Here is a 21,448-nt window from a genome sequence, read left to right on the forward strand (position 1 = left end):
TACCTGATCTCTGCCATTCTCATGGGTGATAGAAATATGATGTTTGTTTATTGAAGGTGTTTGACTTTCCTTGTACGTTTGCCCCTAGAGATGCTGAAATAGTTTTAGCTTGCCTGTCTATGCAGGATTATTTATGCATACACTTATTTCTTCACATGATTTTTATGAATGGAAATTCTGAATGTTAATGACATCACTTTGAATTTTAGCGATATTCGAAGTTGTAGAATATAACAAAACTGATGGGAGAGCGAAAACTGCCTGATAGCAAATTTGTATATTTTTATCGAATAAAAATTTACTTGGTATTAATATATTGGAAGAATGAAAGATCTTTTTGCTGAGGAACAAGGTTGAACAATTGTTTTTCCAGATCAATCATAATAAGGTGTTCACAACCTCTAATTAATGTTTTTTACTTTCACTGGTATTTGAGAATTCTAATTACAGTTTTTAAATTTATATAACCTACAGGTGTGAAGCATCTAGTCCACACATTCATCCAGTTGGTTGGTGTAAAGAACATAGAAGAACCCTTATTACTCCTCCAGGTTAGTGTTTATTATATGTCTAATATTATTCATATATATATATCAGAAATAAGCAAACGTCTTCTATAAAGGGTTAGATAGTAAATATCTTTGATTTTGTAAGCCATAGAGTCTCGGTCACAACTATTCGATTGAGATGTAACACAAAAGCAGCCATAGACAATATGTGAAAAATGAACATAGTTGTATTGTAGTAAAACTTCATTTGCACAAAGAGGCAGCCTGCCTGCAGGTGGTAGTTTGCTGACCTGTGATACACTTGAAAGTATACTAAGCATTGGTTTAGTCCTTAAAAAAGTCTCAACATTTGTTTTCTTTGGAAAAAGGGGAAGTTCTGTTTTAAAAGATCTTTCATTTCTCAAGTTGAAATTAATTTCTAGTTAGACTGTTTATTCATACATATTGAAATAGAGAGTCTAACCACAGAAGTGAATTGTCTAAGGCTTTGATGAGTTGTAAAATGGATGTATGGGACAGAATTTGAGGATGGAGCCTAGACCATATATGGCAAGGTCAATTCTGGCAAAAGTACAATGTTCACATTTAAGTGAGAACTTGATTTTTGACATTAGATTTTTGTTTTTATTTAGCCTAGATCAGAACTCACACATTCACTTTCTCTCTCTCTCTCCCTCTTTTTTTTTTTCTGTTGTGATTCTTGATTCCAAAATAGATTTTTCACCTGTAGACTAGTAGTACCTCTCTGTTCTCTAAGTAGTTTTCAGGTACTTCAGCTATCTGCTGCTGGCCACAGAGGCTTTGCAGCTTATTCACACTCTCTTTGACATGGAGCAGTATAACTGCTGATTATAGTCTCTTTGCTTTATGTCAATTTAAGTTTATCTTTATGTGCTAAAAACAGATTCTGTGGCTCCATCAAAATTAAGACATTGAGTTGCTGAACATATCACTACTTAAGGTGCCATGACTGGTGATAGGAAAAGACAGAGTCATCAGCTAACATCATGTCACTTGGCTGTTAGGTGGTTGCTTGTGGATACTCTTGTGAATAATGAAGGCTACCGTTCACACAGGGAAAGGATAGCTCCTTGGTTTCCCTAAGAGTAGTTGGGTTGATGTTGCCCACAGCATGTAAACAGCAGAGACTCAGCTTGGAGCTTCAAATACTTGTTTCATTCCATTCTAACAGCTGGTTTCATTTTTAGGCCTATCTCCAGTTCCTTGATACTGTGTGTATCTCAGTTAGTGTCTGGATATTTACTCACTCAGGGAACCAGCCATTTCAGTAATGAACGGGTCGGGCAGGTCCCTTCCACTTTCTGAGTATTCTCATATATTAGGGGACAGAAGCCTCTGTCCTTTACTGATTCACAGAGCTGTTTTAAAGATGAAAGAGTATTTACATAACCCTAAAGTATTAAAGCAGGACATCAGTGGTTTCCTGGCCCTGATGTGGTGCTGCCTCCTGTGTCCCGTGGCTTATGTAGTGTTAGGAGCTGGTGAATAATGATTGCCACTATCATCATCTAAATTCCTGGGAGGATTCTTTTAGATTTACCAATTTGACCAATTTGATGTTGATCTTTTTTTTTTTTTTTTTTTTTTTTTTTCCCTTACCACCTTTTTGGTCGTTATCAGGGATCTGGTATGTAAACAGGAAACCGGTGAACAACAGGTTCCTGGTTATGTCTTCACAGCACTAGTGAGGTACCTGAGAAGGGGTGTGGTGTAAGGCATTATTGCTGACTTCTGATGTGAGGCAAATAACCAAGGCTTTGTCACCTTTTGTGAACTTGTATAATCCAGTAGAAGAAAAAATATATAGCTTTTTTACAAATTAAAATTGCATGTTAAAAAGTGCCACACAACAATGTGAATATACTGAGTGCCACTAACTGTACACCTAAAAATGGTTAAAATGGTAGATTTTATTGGATATGTTTTTTATCCTTCCTCCCTACACAGTTCAAACAAACAAAAAACTGCCAAATAATGAGATGGTTTACAGGGCCTGTGCTGATGTTACTCTGCTCTTTGGTTCCATGACCAAAAAAAAAGATGCTCTTTCTCTGGTCCCTTTTTGCTGCAGGCAGGTTCCTGGCTTGATCTCTGGTCTCTTGTCTGAAAAGAAGGGACCCTAATCACCAGGGTCTTCTTCGGCAGCTATTCTTTGGAGAGTCTTGCTACTTTGTGGATCAGTCCCCTGAACAGCCCTGCTCGCCATGCTTGTGTTTTCTCTAAAGATGTAACATAGCTACAGTTCTTCCAAAATTAACATCTTCATACCTTTAAAAAAAAAAATGATTTGTATTTTGAATTATTCAAATTACATATTAAGACATACTTGTTTTTTAAAGTTTAGAGTGAAAAATAGAGATAACTACTGTTATCTCTATTAATAGTTTAATAGTTGGTCTTTGTCTCCAGTAAAACCTTTTTGTCTCTGGGTATGTTCGTACATACATGCATTAATAATCAGGTTTAATATCACTTAAACTGTGCAAGATATGTTTTTTAAAATATGTCGTAAAATGTTTATATACACAGAAATATTTGTGTATTTACTCCCTAAAACTTTTAGTTTGAAACAATTTTAAATGTACAGAAAAGTTGCAAGAGTAGTACAGAGTTCATCTGTACCCTTGAACTATAGACCCTTTCAGGGTTGTCAGTTGTGTCAGTATGTCATCCATAGAAAAAGGATCAAGCATTGCACAGTTGTCATTTCCCTCTAATCTCCCTTAATTAGGCTCTCCTGGACTTTTATAACCTCGTTATGTTTGAGGTTACAGATTAGTCATTTTGTAAAATGTTAGTTAATTTGGATATGTTTATTGTTTTCTCGTGATTAGACCCAGGTTATGCACTTTTGGCGTAAGTATCACAGAAACAATGATGTGTTTCCATTGCATCCTCTCAGGTGGCACATGATTTCAGTTTGTCTCATTACTGGATGATTTGTACCATTAATTGATCAAGTTGGTGTTTTCCAGGCTTCTCCACTAACGTAGTTTTTTTTCTCTCAGTAATAACTTATGAGGAGATACTTTGAAATTGTGTAAATATCCTGTACTTCATCCCTGTATCACTTACTAATTTTCATATGGAATTATTCTCAAAGGTGATAAATGGTTAATTTTTCTTATTTTATCATTCCTTGTAGATAACTAATTGTTATTTTTCTACAAAGACTACCTTTATTATCTTCCTATTTATTCATTCAATTAATTTATATCAGTGCGAGCCCATAGATTACTATTGTCATCAGTGGGTTATAATCCATTACTAGCATTATTTATTTTCATGTGCAGATTTTCTCAGATTATGGGAAATAGGGAAATCATGATCAAGATGAAAACAATTTCATTATTACAAATAGTTCTAAATGTGAAATTAGTTTAAAGTTGTTACATGTAATATGTACATATTTTCCTACATTATAATGATAACAGTATTTCATAATATTATAGGTCAGTCTGTAGTTTTCACCATCAATTTGGTTAAACTTGATAGGATTTACTTTCTTTCTTTCTTTCTTTCTTAGGTTACCCAAATGTGAAACATTTTTCTTGGGATAAATACTTAGAAGAAACGAATTCTTTGCCTGCTCCTGCAAGAGCTTTCAAAGTGGTGAGATAATATATTTACAATATTTGATTAATTTGTGTCGATGATAGTCCTTATTAATCGAAGCTTAAGAACAGAAAGAAATGGACTGGTGAACTGGAATAGGATTGAGAGGGAAACAGAAGATCAAAGATGTTTTTGAATTTTTACAGTTTTGAAAGCCAAAATTGTTACTGGGTTTTTTGTTGTCGGCATCTAAAAAATACTTCCGTTTAAAGTCTCCTTGGAAAGTAATTCTGTTTGAGTTAGTCTGAAGTAGTGAGTTGTTTGTACATCAGACTTCTGTTTTTCCAGCTAGACGTTCTAAAAGGCCAATCAGGACAGGACATTGTTTTTTAATGAAAATTATATTCAGTAATTAATTTGGATTTATTTATGTTAAGCTGAGATCCTTTTTTTTTTTTTTTAAATTTTATTGCTATAAATCATCATGTTTAATTACCAAAATGCAAGGTCATCTGCTTTTATTATAGTACCTCTCTAACCCAGGGTCATTGCTCCTTGCACATTAAGATTTAAAGTAAACCTCATTTCTGTGCAGGGGAAGAATAAGAAATGAAATGTGTTCTTAAGGATTTTCCATCTAAAACAGCTTGCTTTATAATTTATATTTTTCCATGAATATAAAGGAAAACAAAGATATTAAATACTTGTAAATATTTTAATGTGGCATAATTAGTCTATTATAAAACGATGCTTTTCTTTAAATGATCCTTTTGTATATAAATTGCTAGAATTCTTAATGGTAGTATTAGTAAATATGGGCCCAAATATAGAAGAAAAGAACATCAGAAATTTGTAAGAGAAAAACTGTATTGCATGAAAAAAGCCACATCAAACAATGTGTTTGATTCCAACTGATAGTAAATTCAGAATTTAAAAATGAGTAATGTTTAGAGTCATGCCATACTTACAAATTTTTATCCAACTCTCTAACTTTAACTTAGGCTAGTCCAAAGAAGAGCTACATTGCATTTTGTTTTGAACTGGATAAAATTACATCAGTTACTATAGGTGTAGTGTCACCGACATCAGAGAAAACTAAGATTTCTCTAGTTTGGCTTTTAGGTGTCTTGTATTGATTGTTTTGTATCTTGTAAATAATTTTCACACTTAATTTTCAGAGCAACACTTTTATTATACCCATTTTACAGAAGAGGGATGTGAAGTTAAGGAATTTAAGTAATTTACCTAACATACTAAATAATCACTTGGCCTTCTACTGCCTATAGTTTTCATCAGAAGTTTACAACTTTCTGATGAGTACTAAGGTGTAGGTAGCTGTAGATCCTCCTTCTCATTCCTTTACTTACTCGAGTGATTCTGTCCTACATGTTTTGATTGCTAATTTTCTTTTTCAAAAACTATTTTCTGTTTTCTGCTCTCATCACCTCTAATCTCTGTGTCTTATCTCTGCCATTTTAATGTTCTCTGTTTTTAAAAATAATATTTATACTTGTTGATTTTTGCCAATAAAAATAATTTTCGTGCTTGTTGATTTTTGCCAAGACACTTCTAACTAATAAGAAAAAATTCTTGTCTTTCCTATGGCTCATCAAATAACCACAGTATTTTGAATTTCATCTTAAGATCTTCAGCTTTCCTTTTGCTCCTGTGGCTAGGTGATCAGGCCATTTCTGTTGCTTAAGAGTTCGGGCATGTGATGTAGGATTGTGTCTTTCGATAAGGAGGGTGAGGTCCAAAGCTACTCTGAGAACCCAAAATTTGAAAATCTAATTCTTTAAATAGCTCATTTCTAAAAAATTTTTTAAATTTTTATTCTGTTTTTATGATATAGAACCTACCTCTTCTTCTAAATCTCACTAAAATTTTTTGTAACGGCAGAAACCTCCACATGGATTCCAGAAAAAAATGAAGCTGGAAGTCATAGACAAAAGAAATCCTGTGTTTATTAGAGTAGCAACAGTTGCAGACACAGATGATCACCGAATAAAAGTAAGTTCTTTCTGCTATGATTTTTTTTTTTTTTTTTTTTGCCTTCTTTTACAAGCCATCTTGGTTGGAAACTTTTAAAGGTATTTAATTTGTGAAGTCCTGTAATTAAATTAGTAAAAATGAAGGAATATACAAATTAAATTCCTGTGCATTTTCATAAGTATTTATCCATTTTTCCTTCTAATCTGTGCAAGAAGTTTTCTCTTTAATTATGACTTGACTTTTAATATGCCATATCTTCTTTCTCCAAATGTATACTCAAAATATTAAAAGTCATAATTAAGAGAAAACATCTGACATAGATAATAGAGAAATTTCCTTTGAATAGAATAACTCATTCTCCAATGGTATGCTCTTTTTTTAAAAAACATAGGTCTTTTTTTTTTATGGGTTGTATTAGATGTAAACTTTTCAGAAGACTATCCTGCTTTTTAATATAGGGCAAGTAAATAGAAATAATTTTATGAATAAAATCAGTTCTTAATTAGAGTTGGGTTGATAAAAGCGAAGTTCCTCTCATAAAGTAAGAAACAGGAAGATCGGTTTGGTTTATGATGTCCAAGTGGGTGAAGTAAAACGTAGCAGCAGTTCCAGCCAAGTAGCCAGAAGTTCTCTCTCTCTCTCTGGCTTCTGCATTAACTTCACTCTCAAACCAGAACAATATGTGTTCTGCATACTTCATAAGATTATTTAGAATTTGTTAGGAATAATAATAATTACAATAACAGCCAGATGTCAGATTTACATGGTTTTTTACAGGATAACACTTACGGTAATAACCATGTGGGAGATTTATGTTATCATCATCATTTTATTGATGAGACTGAAGCTCAGAAAGACTAAATGAATTCCTTGTTAATTGTGGACAGTGGCAGAACTAAGTCACAGTCTTAAATTGTAGGAGTTTAATTGTAAGCTTTTTTTAAAAGATAAAAATAAATCACATGCTTAGCTATTTCTAGTGAGATAATGTATAAGAAAATAAATTATAAAATGACATGGAAAACCTGTGCAAAGGTAGTATTTCTTTCAAATAGAAATTTTAGCATTTGATTCACTATTTTTAACATTATATCATCATTTAATATTTTAGAAAATGTTATAAATAATAGAGGGCCTGCGTTAATCTTTTGCAAGTATATTTTCTGGTTAATTGTACTCAGTAATAATATAAGTCAAAGCAATCAGAGTATTTTAAGAGTAGTATTTTTTTTAATCTAGACCAGTTATCAAAGAAATGTAGAATTAAGCAAAACTTATTTTTATAAATTAAATTAGGCAGAATTGGAAAAAATACGTGTTTTGGTTTGGGTGCATGAAAGTTTATTCTCATACGTAGCCAGTAGAAATATAAAATGTTTCAGCCTTTCTGAAGAGCATTTTGGCGATAGGCATCAAAAGTCTTAGAATATTGTTTACCCTTTAATTCAGGAATTTTAAATCTAACTATGGGCAATGAACACATAATGCAATAATACATACTTTATTGTTAAAAAAAAAAAAGAATTTTAGTCCTAGGAATTTATGTTACGGGAATAACCAAAACATACACAAAGATAAAAATTGCAAGGAGAAAATAGCAGTGCTTTTTATAGTATTGAACATTGGGAACAGCCAGAGTAGGATATTGGTAAAATAAATTACCCTATATCTATGTGATGTTCAGTGTTTTAGAAGAATATTTAATATTGGCAAGTGAAGAATTCAGGTTTTTATGTATGGTATCTGGCATTTTTTTTTTTTTAAAGAATATATGCATAAGCAGTTATGGAAATAAACATCAAAATAATTACAGTCCTGTGTTGGGATGCTAGGATTATAAATGATTAGGGGTTTTAAATTATCTGGTTTCAGGAACACGTTACTTTTATCATTTAAAAAAATTGAGTAACTCCAATTTCACATATGAGAAAATTTTGGCCCAGGAAGTTCAAATACCCTAAATACTCTAAAGCATAGACTAGAATCCAGCTCTTTTCTACTTCCGGCTTGAATTCTCTTTCTAAACAACATCCTGGTCAGTCTTCAAAATCCAAAAAAGAGCTGGCTATCAGGTATGTAGTTGACAATCATCTTTTCTTAAATGTAGTGAATTTCCTAGCTAAAAGCAAACCACTGAACAAGTATCTATGGTTTGATGCAACCTTTCTAAAGGTTAATGAACAGGTGACAATGACTCAGTTTGAGGATTCAGCAGAGACTTCTGAGAATATAAAAAGCTTTCAGCAATAGGTGTTTTTCTAGTAATATGGGAGATAATATAGTAAAAATACTCATTGTCTTTGTCATGAAAGAAGAGGAAAATAGAGACTAATTATTAGTATGGCTTAATAGTTCATATTTCTTAGGCATAAAGCAACTCTTTTTGTAAATAAAACCAACTTTTCAAAGTTACATGATATATAATATTTCACACCATGAGTGATCAGAGTTAAAATTTTTCTAACTTCCACTTATTTTATTAGATGCTGTTGGTGTTTTTTATAGATATCCAAGTCCATTCCTATTCCATTGCTCTGTATAATGTACCTTTTCTCTGTGGAAGCTCACAGGACCATCTGTCTCTGCTATTCTGACGTTTGGGATAACCTGTCTTGGTGTAAGGGTCTTTTTTCATTTGATTATTCATGCCTTTTCACAATGGGGTTTCGTGTCCTTCAGTTTTTGGAAATGTTCTTGTATCATTCATTGCCTTAATGATTTCCTCCTCTCGTCTCTTCTCTTTCTGGAATTCCTGCTACTCTGCTATTAAACCTCGTGGATTTACTGCTGATTTTCTTATATTTTTTTCTTGTGCTACTCTGATTTTGTATTCTACTTGCTTAGAGATATTTATTCTCTAATTTTTCAAAATTTATATTAAATTTTAATTACCTCTGATTTTTTTTTATTTCAAATGTTTTAAAAATATTTTCTCATCTTTTCCCCTACCGCCTTTTAAATGGCATCTTCTTATTTCCTGAAGCAATATTGTTTCTTATCTGAGAATACTAGTACTAGTTTATCTTCTGTTCCCTGCTTATTTCTTCTAAATTTCTTTTTTAGTTATTTTGGCCTCTGCTTTTATATTGGAGACTCTCCTGAAATTCATGTCCTTAATTGTTCACATTAAGAAAAAGGCACTCAAAATTAGCTGTTTTCATGGGTGGAACTTACTGACTATTGGGCTTCACCGTAGGGTAAGAAACCAAAGAGCCAGCTTTTCCCATGGAGATCCCTATTTGTCACCATCTGGAGCCTTTCAGTTTCTGCCATCTCCCTCCCTTGGGAAGGGTGAACTTGGCAGTCATTAGGTGAGACAAGGAGAAGGACCAGTATTGGAGCATTGCTGACTCGTTTAGTCACAGTACTTTCCATTAAGCACATCAACACTTCATTTTTGTCCTGAAGTTCAGAGACTCCATGATATTATTTCTCTAGAAAGCAAACCGCTTCTCTCTCAGGATTGTCGAAGGGACATTTGCCTTGGTGGGAGAGTGGGGAAGTGGATCTAGGGGTCTAACCACTCCATAGTCAGACTTCGAGCCAGTCCTTCCAGTTTTCATACCCTCCTCCTCACCTACCTGCTGCCTCCAGATTGAGTCCTGTTTAGGTTTTGCAGGGTGAACTACTTTGCTTTTAGTCGTGTACTTCCTCTGTAGGCATCAGAGTTGCAGCTCACGCATTCTCCCAGTTAGGTCAGCACTCCTTCCCCTGTCTTTGCCAGCATGGTCATTTCTTACCTATTAGCTGCTTTCCTTTTCTTTTTGTCCTTATGCGTTTATACCTTTTAAAGTTTAACCTTAATATTAGAAGAGAGCAGAGATAAGCACCTGGGTCCAAAATGTGTTTTATTGAGTTGCCTTTCATTTGAACAAAAAAATCCAACCATATCATTTTCTTTAAAAGAAATGGTGTGCTTTCTAAAAATATTATATCTTAATCTTTAAATTGTCTATTATATGTATTAAGTTTTTATAAAGGGTCAAAATTATTCTTCTGGGTAAAGAATATATCCACTTTCCTAAATTAAAATTTTAAATATGTGTGAATTAAATCCTTCATACTATATACTTTGATTTATCATAGTATATATATATTTTTAGGATTTTTATTAAATAAAGCATCATTGCTGAGTTGCTTTATATATAATTGTATTTATAGTGGATCATTTCTATTGTAAATATTTTGTATATCTTTTTTATATTTGTAGAATTTTAAAAAATATTTCATGTTGTATATTTATGGTTCTTCCTCTTTTGTTCTTTGTTCTATTTCAAAATAGTCTCCAGCAGAAGTGAAATTATTACCCACCATTACTAGAGTGTCTGATTTTTTTTGTTAATTTGTTAAAAACCTCTTAGTATGCTAAGGACTGAAGTAGTAAAAGTTACAAAAGATAAATGAAACTGTATAAACCTTAATAAAATTATTTCATCTGGGGTTTTTCTCTTTTCAATATTCATGAGTAAGTTCAGATTCACCAGTAATTTTGGTGTGTATCCAGGGTAGAAAACCATGTACTTGTAAGAATTGAGTTTGTTTGCTACAGGAATATTGCTAAATTTTGTAAAATAATAGTTATTTATCTATAACAAATGAAACATGAGTTATTTTAATATTAATTCCAGCGTGGAAGAAATGGAATTCAAGAATAGCAAGATTGGAAAACATTGGAGTTCCATATTTCTAGTAAAATAATCACTTGATGATTAGCTGAGAATTATGTGACTAATTTATGACTGATTATGACTAATTTATGGGTAGCATTGATAGCATAAATTGATATTTTCAGAAAATTATAATGAATTTCATTCTTAATGTTCTTTAAACATTGTTTTTGATCAGAGGAAAGGAAAGGGTTATTTCAAGTTAACTTAAGTGCTGCTATAATATTCAGTGCGTATGAATGATGAACAATTTTATTTTGGATTCTTGAATTTTAGGCCTAGTTATTCCTCTTAATTAGCTGTGTGATTCCTTCTCCTCTTTAAGATAATGTCCATGGTTTCTTTCAGGTAGAGAAGTCTATGGCTTTTAATTCCAGAATTAATTGATTTCTAAGCTTGAGAAAATGGATTCTTTGCAAAGATGGTTATTTTGAGCCTGCATAGGAGCAACACCAAACAGTATGAAAACTGGCAGGATTGTCTCGAAGTCTGAATATGGTTATGTACTTAAACAACTGTGTACTAGTCCATCGTTAAATATACCTTAATTTATTTAACCAGTCTTCTAATGGTGGACACTGGTTGTTTTCTACTAAAACAGTGAATTGAGTTATTGAGATTATCAGGTCAAAGATGATGCATTTTCTAAGTGTTGATTATTACTACAAAACAACTCTCCAGAAATATCTTACCAATTAGTACTCTCACGACTTCTCTATGAGAAACCTATTTATTCTCATATCAACAGCTCCAGGAATCACAAAAATGCAGTATTTTTGGCAGGTTGAAAAGAAAAGAGCTGCATCTTGCGGTTTTAATTTTAGCTTTTTAGTTATAAGTGAAATCGTCTTTTTATATAAGTTTACTAACCATTTATATTTATATTTATTTTCCATTTTTCTATCGTGCGTTCATTTTTTATATTGATATATAATGTTTTTATAAATTAAGCAACAGAGTGCATTATCATGTGTGTAACAAATGTGTTTTCGGGTTTCTAGTGGATCTTCCATCTTGGTTGCAATATTTGCCGCTGTGAAGTTTTAAATTTTGATGTAGTCAGATCAGTCTTCTTTTGTAGCTTTTGAGTTTGGTGTCTTGCTTATAAAGGCTCTCCCACTTTAAGATTACAAATACAGTCACTCATTCATTTTTCTAGAACTTTTATGGTTCAGTTTTTATGTTTAAATTTTTTGTTCATCTGGCATCTACTGTCTTGTAAGGAGTAAGAGAGTCACAGATTTTATAAAGGAGATCTAGATGGCAAACTTGATTTAAAAAAATATATATATATATATGTAGACACATATAAACATACATATATATAGCCTTTTAATATATACTTTCATCCCAAAAGATAAAAAATATGTAATACTTAAAATATAGGTAGCTGACCATGCCCAAAATACCAACTGTCCTTTTATGTGGTGGCCAGTGAAGATAGTAGCACTGACCACTGTGTAAAACCTCTTTGAAAGATATTTCAATTGTTTATAAGAAAAAATTAAAAATGCATTTGATGGAGGGATAATATTGTAAACTGGGTATATTTAATAAGGCATTGAATTTTTTTTTAGCATAATTCTGGGAGACTTGAAATTGACACAAAAGGTCCTCTTACCCCTCCATTCTCCCCTGCCATCCTCCCTTCCTTTCCTGACTTATATGTTACTTCAGCGATATTTATTGGGTGTTTGGTGTTGCTCCTATGCAGATGTTATATACTCAGGTTGCCTATAGTATTGAGAAATGCATGATATATATGTAGCAGTATTGCCCCAAAATTGCCTTTGGCAAGACATTTATTGATGGTAGGTAATTTGAAGATAGGTCAAAAATGCATCTTTTCTCAGAGTGCGAATGATATAATTTAAATAATTGAAACACTGTATTTGGTATTAAATGTACTATGTAAATTAGAAGAGAATGAAAATGGTTAGAGTAGACAGAACTTTTACTATAGGAGTTTTTGGACCTGACTTGTCCTGTTAATTTCTTTTTGTTATCCAGGTTCATTTTGATGGCTGGAACAGTTGCTATGATTACTGGATAGATGCAGATTCTCCCGATATTCACCCTGTAGGCTGGTGTTCAAAAACTGGACATCCTCTGCAGCCTCCTTTGAGTAAGAAACACAAGGATAACAAAAATGTTTCCATTTTCATATATAGTATACTTAGTATGTTTTTCCTGCTACCCTTCTTTTTCTATTTCTCTCTCTACTGTACATTTCTTCTCTATGTAATTCTTTTCCCTCTTACTACATTTTTAATTACCTGGTAGTCACAAAAATGTTTTTAAAAAATTTAATGTCTGAAAGAGTCAGGTATATATAGACATTGTTTTACTTTTATTTAGAAGTAATCATCACCTTTTATAATTACTGCTGAATTTTTGGAATATAATTTGTGAAACTATTGAAATTTAATCCATCATCAATATGCTGATAGTGATTTTATACTATAATTTGCAAAATGATACCATTGGGAAAAACTGGGCAAGGTATGCAAGAGATCTTCCTCTGTATTATTACTTAGGACTCCATGCAAATCTACAATGACCTCAATAAACGTTTCCGTTAAATCCAGTTTTTTTTAAAAAAAAGCTACACTGAGAACTTGACTAAGTACTCAGGACGAGGGAGGGTATGAAATGTGGGGATGGGTGACTTGAATGAGATCTGTAATTGTTCTTTTGTATTTCAGTGTGTTTGAAGTTTTCAAAGTGTATGAGTATTTATATCTAAATTATTTTATTTACTTGAAAAATTATTTAAAATCTCATTAATCCAGATTTAGGTATTGCTAGAATTTGTGGCATTTTGAAAATGTTAGATCAAAGTTTACTATTTTACTATTGAAGTAAGATAAGTAGTATGAACAAAGTCATAGAAGAAAATCTTTAGAAGCAGAAACTTTTAAGATATTTATTAATTTTATAGGATCTGCTTCCTTTTTTGTTTTTATGTGTTGATTCAAAATTGGATTTTTAGGGATTTTTTTCTTCCCTATTCTGATCCCAAACATTTGATGCTTACGACCTTCTGGTTAACTATATGCCCCTTGTTTTATTTTAATTTTTTGCTTTGTCATAGGCCCTTTAGAACTAATGGAAGCTTCAGAACACGGTGGATGCTCAACCCCGGGATGTAAAGGGATTGGCCATTTTAAGAGAGGGAGACACCTGGGCCCTCACAGGTATGTGGTACCTCACTTATGAGGAAATTCCTTACATGGTCAGATAGAGGGTGCCTGTCCCTACTATGTGCAAGGTAATGGTTTTCAGTTATACTAAATATATATGAACTAATTTTAAATTCAGATCCAGAGGAATTGTGGTTACCATGGTGATCCTGTAAAAATGGAGGGTATATCTGTAGTTAAATCTTCCTAGGAGAAAACACATTCATAATTTAAAATAGATTTACTCTAGCTATTTGGCTTTTCTTGGCAACATGACTAGTTGTACAGACACTTAGTTTCTGAAACAGTCAGTTTGGGCAGGCCCTGTTAGAAATATTTGTTTGGTAGAATACTATGTGATTAAGTGACTCAATTTGAATAATGAGAAGTGAGATTATTGTAGATTAGCAAAGATCACAAAAACCACAAGTATAGTCAAACATGAGAATGCATCAGTCAGAATGTGTTTTTCAATATATTTCTCTTACCCCTAAGGAACTTAAAAAATAAACTGAATTTGGAAATTTGATATGTTGTCCAAGTGATTTGGGTATCTTAGATATTTAAAATTTTTACTGAAATACTGAGAAATCACTATGATTTAAGTGGGCTTTTTAAAGAACAAAAGCATCATCTATTTAGGTATGTATTACAATAACTTGTCAATGTAAATGTTCTAACTGCATCTTAATTAGATTTCTCAGTAAGAAAAATGATTCCTTGTTTATCTAGATTGTGCAGGTGCTGAATCTGTGTCTTTAAAAATCCTAAAGACTGCATTACCTGTTTCTCTGAGAGTTAATAAGAATTGTAAAATTGGCGTGATTATTTTCACCTTTATATAGTTTCTTCTTTCATTTCTATAATCTTCTACAATGCTGCTTATCTTCTTTTTGCAACACTTCTCCTGAGTTATTTTTTATGAGGTTCAGAATGTTCCAGAGTAAAAAATTCGAACATAGAAAAAATGGTTCCATTTGCAGCTATCCATTTAAAAATCCTTTTCGCCGTTTGTATGATTGCAGTCCAAAAGTTATATGATTAATTTAAACTGAGTCAAAAATACTGCATCTTAGAAGTTATTTAGCATTGCCAAGTAAAGGCAACTAGGTTATTTTCAGACATTAAATAAGTCTAAATGCCAGAAATATCTCATTAACATGCTGAATTTCCATTATATATTTATAAATTATTTTTTTTGTTCAGCAAACTTTTGAGCCGCAGTTTTTTTCCATAACTAACATTTATTGACCATTTATTTACTCTGTCAGGTATTACACTAATTTTTTTACATTTATTGGATAACCTTCAAATGCTACTATAATATAGAACTATTGTTTTCTCAAAAATTTTGACGAGGCCACCATGGCACTGTAGAGGTGGAGGTGTACTAACTTGCCTGATTGACAGCCGGCTGAGGGGGAAACTGAGAATGGCAGCCAGTCTGACTCAAGGGTGTGTGGTCTTAACCACACACCCTTCTCACTGCCTCTCAAGGCACCACTCAGTGAATTAGTCACAGACCCAACCTTCAGAGATCTCATGGACTAATAGAAGTGTACAAGCTACACATAATTTAATTAAAATATAGATATAGATTGGTAACTAGTATTGAAACTTTGACACATGTACACCAATGAAGAAAGAAAAATTTTTAAATAGGTCAATACTGACATTTTGTTTTTAGGATGCAATTGAAGATTAAAAATATATATATATACACACACATATATACATAAATATATATATATGTGTGTGTATATATATATGTGTTTTTGGTCTTCTGAGAAGAAAACCCACCTTATAGCACTGTCCGTAATCTCTTTAGGAGTGCGTTCGATCTGAGAAGAGAGGTTTGCTTGTCGCGACAAGGTCTGCAGTTACAGTCTTGTCCCCTTCCTGATGTCCCCGGCCACTCCTTAGGACCGCCTTTCCTTAAGTATGCTGTGGACTCCTGAGGGTTCCTCAGCTGCGTCACACCCACTTTACAGAGTTTCAATGATTTGTCTTCAGAACGTTTCTTCAGAGATGCAGTATTGTATTTGCTAAAAGAAGGGAACCATAATGAGGACAGTCATGGAAGATTTTATGGAAAAATGTGGTAAAGAAATCTTTTAGTATAATTGAAACCATAGTAGAGAATTACTCATTTTTTGGAATGAGAGAGTAAAAAGATCTTATGGCATAAAAAACATGCACTGATAAAGAAATTGTGTTAATTTCCTTGTCACACATAAGGCATAACTAGCAGATCTGTGTATAAGTCTAACTGGAGCTTCAAAGAGGAGGATGCAATTCAGACAGGTAGTGGGCAATGTCAGCTCCAGCCCTAGTCCTATCTTCCTTTTTTTCAGCCCCTTCAACTGAGTTTTCTTAGTCATTCTGACTCTGATCTCTGATTTACAGCACTCAGAGCCCTTTACCTGGCAGGATATTAATCCTTAACAGGCACAGCCTGTTTTCGATTTCATTAGTAGACTAGTGGAAGAGCTGCTGCATCATGGATATTCTTTGAAAGGTTCATTTCACTGACACATTTTTGTCCTTGCTCAGAATGCTGTGTGTAGGAAAATGTAATGAGAAAATTCTCTTTGGATTAATTTGCTGAGAGAGTACATAAATCAAAACATGCATTCTTTGCTTAGATAACAAGGAAAGTTTTTCTTTTAGCAAGAATAATCAGTTTTATGAACACATAAGCAAAAGCCTGTTTTGACTAGCATTTATTGTTAGTGTCTCTGAAAATTTTAATAGTGGAATTTGATCTAAGTGTTAGAATATGTATCTCAACAATGAAGTTTGAGAATATGATGTTTTTAAATGTTGAAATCTAGTCCATCCAGTCCATCCAATCCATCCATCCATCCATCCATCCATTCATCCATTCATCCATTCATCCATCCATCCAACACTTACTGAGTTCCTGCCTTGTGCCTGGTACTGGGTTAGGTGATGGGCTGTACAGAGGAGAGGGCCCCTATTTCTGAAGAGCTGTAACCAGTCTGGTATAAACAGATTTTCATAGAGGCATGAATAGAAGCACTCAGTGGAGAGCCTTTGTAAACAAAGTGTATTATGGAGTTTTAAATGTTGTCATTTATTTTTGCTGATGGTCCTTTACACAGGAGAGGTTGTTAGTCATCTTATTTTAAAATAATAATAATAATAATAATAATAATAATAATAGATAAGATTTATTGATGACTTCCTGGGTTCTGGGTACTATTTTAGGACTTATATGTGTTATTTAATCTATACAACAACTCTGTGAAGCAGGCACTGTTCAAATTCCTATTCTGCAGCTGAGGAAGCAGACTTAGAATGGTTAAGTAAGTGGCCCAGGTCAGACAGTGGCAGAACCAGGACTCAGCCCAGGCTTACATGGCACTGAAGTCTCTACTCTTAACTGCTAGGCTCTCGAGCAAAGCACAGGCCTGAGGGAGTCTGCCTCTTATGTTTAATAGGTTTTTTGTAACAACAGTATGAAAATGATTATGTGAGCACTTAGAAAACTGAAATGTTGCCTTATTTAAATAAATGATTTTATAATTAAAAGGGTTTTAAAGGTAGTATGGAGCAGTGAATAAGATAATCCTTCCACCTTTCCTAATAAGCTGGATCAGTCTTTATTAGGAAAAACTGCCTCCTTAGAGGGCCCAGAGGGGCAAGTATTTGTATATATAGCTGATAGGAAACTATTTGCTAATAGAACAGGGTGTACTCTAATAAGCACTGGTGGTTTTATAAAGTTATTAACTTTTAAAACTGCATAAGAACTTTATATTTAAAAAAAAATTAATAAATTGACACAGCAGTTAAGTATTAGCTGCTTGTATGTTAACTGTATGACAGCAACACCTTTCTAGAAAACAGTACTAAAAGATAGATTCATTATCATGGGTTAAGAATAAGGAAATTCTTCATTATTGCAAGGTACGATGACCTGATACAGTATAATAGTTAGGAGATGGCCAGAGTTCACAGTGTAACTGCCAATAACTGATTAAGTGACCCTGAGCACATTCCCTTTTTAAAGCCTCCACTTCTTCGTCTATAAAATCATTCAAATCAGAACAACTTACCTGGTTGTGAGAATTAAATGAGGCAACGCAAGTAAAGCACTTACTTAGCCTGGGTCACGCGTTCCATCCGTGGTCATTATTTTGTTATCCTCATTTTACAGATGAGAAAACAGTCTCAGAAGTTGTGCTTGCTCTTTACTAAGTAACGGCTAAAGCAGCAGACAGCACACTGAGAACCTGGTCCCTGAGTTCCATCTAGGGCATCGCCCGTCCTTCTGTACATATTCCATCTCTTGAGTACACTTCATTTGCGGCACCCCCCCCCCAACACACACACATACTCCTTTTTTTTAACCACCTGCCATTTCAGGAGTGAGATGACTTCCCTCTCTATACTATAGTAGGTGTAAGAATGAGAGATATGAAAACCCATTTGCTTTTTCTGGGGCTTCAAGAGAAAAGAAAGTAGGCTCCCTTGGTAGATCATCCTGTCCCATCAGTAAATCCCTGCTTGGAGGGCTGAAATTATTTCCCCTACTTCAAGTTGAGAGTTTGAAATTCCTCTGAGGGGAATATCGAAGAACTAAGTCTCATTCCGGCCTGCGCTCTTACCTCTCTCTGAGCTGCCTGCATTTACAGATGGCAATCTAGAGAGAAGCGTTTTTCCTTCACTTATTCAACAAATATATGAGGGGGCTGTCACGGTCCTTGTGGAGCTTACCAATCTTCTAAGCTATAACTGTTCACTGTCATGTGCAGCTGGGAACCTGGCCCCTCTACGAATCCCATGAGTCTTCCCAGTGTAAGAGTGGTGGGTGCAATTAGAAACAAGACTCATTTGCTTTCCTTTTTCAATCTGATAAAATTCCAAGGTAAATATGCAGACGTTTATTCAGTGATTGTCAAGCCAGGTGTTTAACAGTAAGTGAAACATGATGGATGGTTGCAGTATTCTAGGAATAATAGCATACTGTCTATGTCTAGAAAAACCAAAAAATATATTCAGATATTGTTCCTGCTGTCAGAAAATGTAAGTAAATAAATTTGCAATAGAACTATGAAGAAGGAGAAAGAATATAGTAGAGTCAACGATGACAGCGATCTAAGGCTTGATTGCATTTCCTTCGTCAAACAGAATCAAGAGCAGCAGGAGGAGTTAGTTGTGTTCCTCATCCGTGTCCCAACCCCACCTCCCGCACCGGGGAAGGGGAGTTCTTTGAAGTTGACAAATTGGTTTAAGGCACGTTTATTACAGGGCAACTCTAAGACATTTGTTATTTTACCTGAAATCAAGACTAGTGTTAGGCAGGGCTCCACCTCCGCTAGGGGAGCCACAGGGAGCGAGCTGCTCCCCTTCCGCAGGCTTGTGGCACTTACAGTGTAGGCAGAGGACCCAAACACTGCCCAGCACATGCTGCTATCTGGGCCTTCCATCCTCAGGAGCGATGTGAAGGCAAGTCAGATGTTATGTTGGCAGCCTCTGTGGAATTGAGGGTTGGGCGAGGTATGGAAGTGGCTGAGGGTCACCTAAATGGAGGAAAAGAATGTATGTCACTAATATAATTTGCCTAAGGTGCTAACCACTTCCAGATTTAAGGAAGTTTCCTGAAAACAGAGGGACAAGATAGGCAGTTAGTTGGAGAGGTTAATGATGTATTGAGATACAGAGGCTGCCCAGTTGTTCTGGAGACTGGAAAGCTGAGGCCCAGGCACAGAGTACCCTGACTTAATGTTAAATTAACAATTAGTGACCTAGATTTCCTTATGCTTGGGTAACAGAAATGATCCCCAAATGGTACCTGAAAGACCAACCAGTAGTCATTGATAGAAGGGAAGTGAGTCATTATCCAAGTTGGCCTCTGGTCCCTATTCATAATAGGGACAGGATCAACTGTAGATTGCTATGTGCATTTTCTAGGTTATCAGGTGCACATCTGGACCTGAAGACAGGAACATGGGGGAACCTCCTTCCCCTAGGGGCAGCAGCAGTTAGAAAGGAAATTAAGTAGTGTCTGATGACCCTGGGCCTGGACAATCACTTTGGGAAGCAGGTCCATTCCACCCATCCATCCATCTGTCTCTCTGTCCTATCTCTATCACCAGTCCTCCTACAATATCTTAAGCATTTCTCTCTCGGGTAGATTGTCCCTGGAGGTGCGTACAGGCCCTATCCTTGGACATTGTAGAAGGAGTTCTTTGGTGACCTTCACTTACTTCTACAGATTGCATCAGACTGCTTCTAAAAATCTGGTGCAAACCATAATTTCTATCAGAATATACTAAAATTATCTTTTAAAGGTAAAATATTTCATACTGTATGCTTAATCATATGTATATACATAGATAAATGCATGTAACATAATCAGTTAAATTTTAGAATTTTATATTCTGTAGCATGTCATTATATTTGGAAGAAATAAGTATGTTGTAATGGGAATGTTGTTTTCTTTCTCTCTTAATCTTTTAGTGCTGCCAACTGTCCCTATTCAGAAATCAATTTGAATAAAGACCGCATTTTCCCAGACCGCTTAAGTGGGGAAATGCCTCCAGCTAGCCCATCATTTCCAAGAAATAAAAGGACAGACACAAATGAAAACTCTTCATCTCCTGAAATAAGGTAATTTATGTGATAATACTAGTATTGTTTAGAAGTAGAAAGAGGTTTTCTATCTTAGGTGTTTTATATTCTATGATAATGTTTTCTTGAACATTATCGAAAATATACCTAATTTAATGTGAAATGATGGTTGGGATCAGAGCACTTGAACTTTTTTTAAATTAGGGAGAGGTTTTCTGAAAGCATATCTAAATCAGGCAGGATTTCTTCTTCATATTTTAGATGAACTTGCTTGATGTTAGTCATACCAGTTTGTATTTTGAATGAATTGATCGATATTTATATAGAACCAGCCTTTATAAGAAAGATGTCAGACTACTTATGAAGAATGGACATTATTTTTTTTTTGGATGTTCATTATATGAAGTACTTGCATATATATTATTTCATGTAACTATTAAGATGTTAAATGTACCATAAGCTCAGTCATTTCATGTGTAGAATTGAGTTGGAATGTTTTAGCCTCAGTGGATTATATTAAGTAAACAACTAAGTTTTGTTTGACATATCTTTATGTAAATGGTCTGTGCCCTCATTTAAAACTGAGGAAACTACTAAAAGAGCAGATTAATAGAAAGATATTCGTTCCCTAATGATTAAGTCTTGGGGGGTTATTTAACTGAGTAGTATAAAACCTAAGGCAGCATAGTTCTTTGTTTATTTTAATATTTTATTATTGCCATCTTTATAGATAAACAAGGTGGATATTTGATTTACTTTGTATGATTCTGAATGCACAGCAGTGTTATTAGCGTAATGACATTTTAAGTATCAATATCCTAGAAAAGCAGTTTTGCCCTGTGCATGGGGGAGAGCTATAACTTCTTTAATTATCAACAACAGTGATGATCTTTTTTATCCTCAAAACCATGACTAATATAAC

At 34.0% G+C, this 21,448-nt stretch overlaps 1 protein-coding gene across 9 annotated transcripts in view; it reads left to right on the top strand.

The window, feature by feature from the left end:
• Positions 1-21,448, top strand: part of L3MBTL3 (L3MBTL histone methyl-lysine binding protein 3) — a 99,717-nt gene that overhangs the window by 55,081 nt on the left and 23,188 nt on the right. For all 9 annotated transcript variants that reach the window (XM_016118409.2, XM_016118401.2, XM_016118408.2 and 6 more), the window contains 6 exons: positions 475-551; positions 4,057-4,142; positions 5,985-6,095; positions 12,755-12,869; positions 13,839-13,941; positions 20,416-20,565. In XM_016118409.2, the coding sequence (XP_015973895.1) occupies positions 475-551; positions 4,057-4,142; positions 5,985-6,095; positions 12,755-12,869; positions 13,839-13,941; positions 20,416-20,565 (642 nt within the window). The remainder of the gene's footprint in view (positions 1-474; positions 552-4,056; positions 4,143-5,984; positions 6,096-12,754; positions 12,870-13,838; positions 13,942-20,415; positions 20,566-21,448) is intronic.

Source organism: Rousettus aegyptiacus, unplaced genomic scaffold (assembly GCF_014176215.1).
Source record: "Rousettus aegyptiacus isolate mRouAeg1 unplaced genomic scaffold, mRouAeg1.p scaffold_m13_p_1, whole genome shotgun sequence".
NCBI lineage: Eukaryota > Metazoa > Chordata > Mammalia > Chiroptera > Pteropodidae > Rousettus > Rousettus aegyptiacus.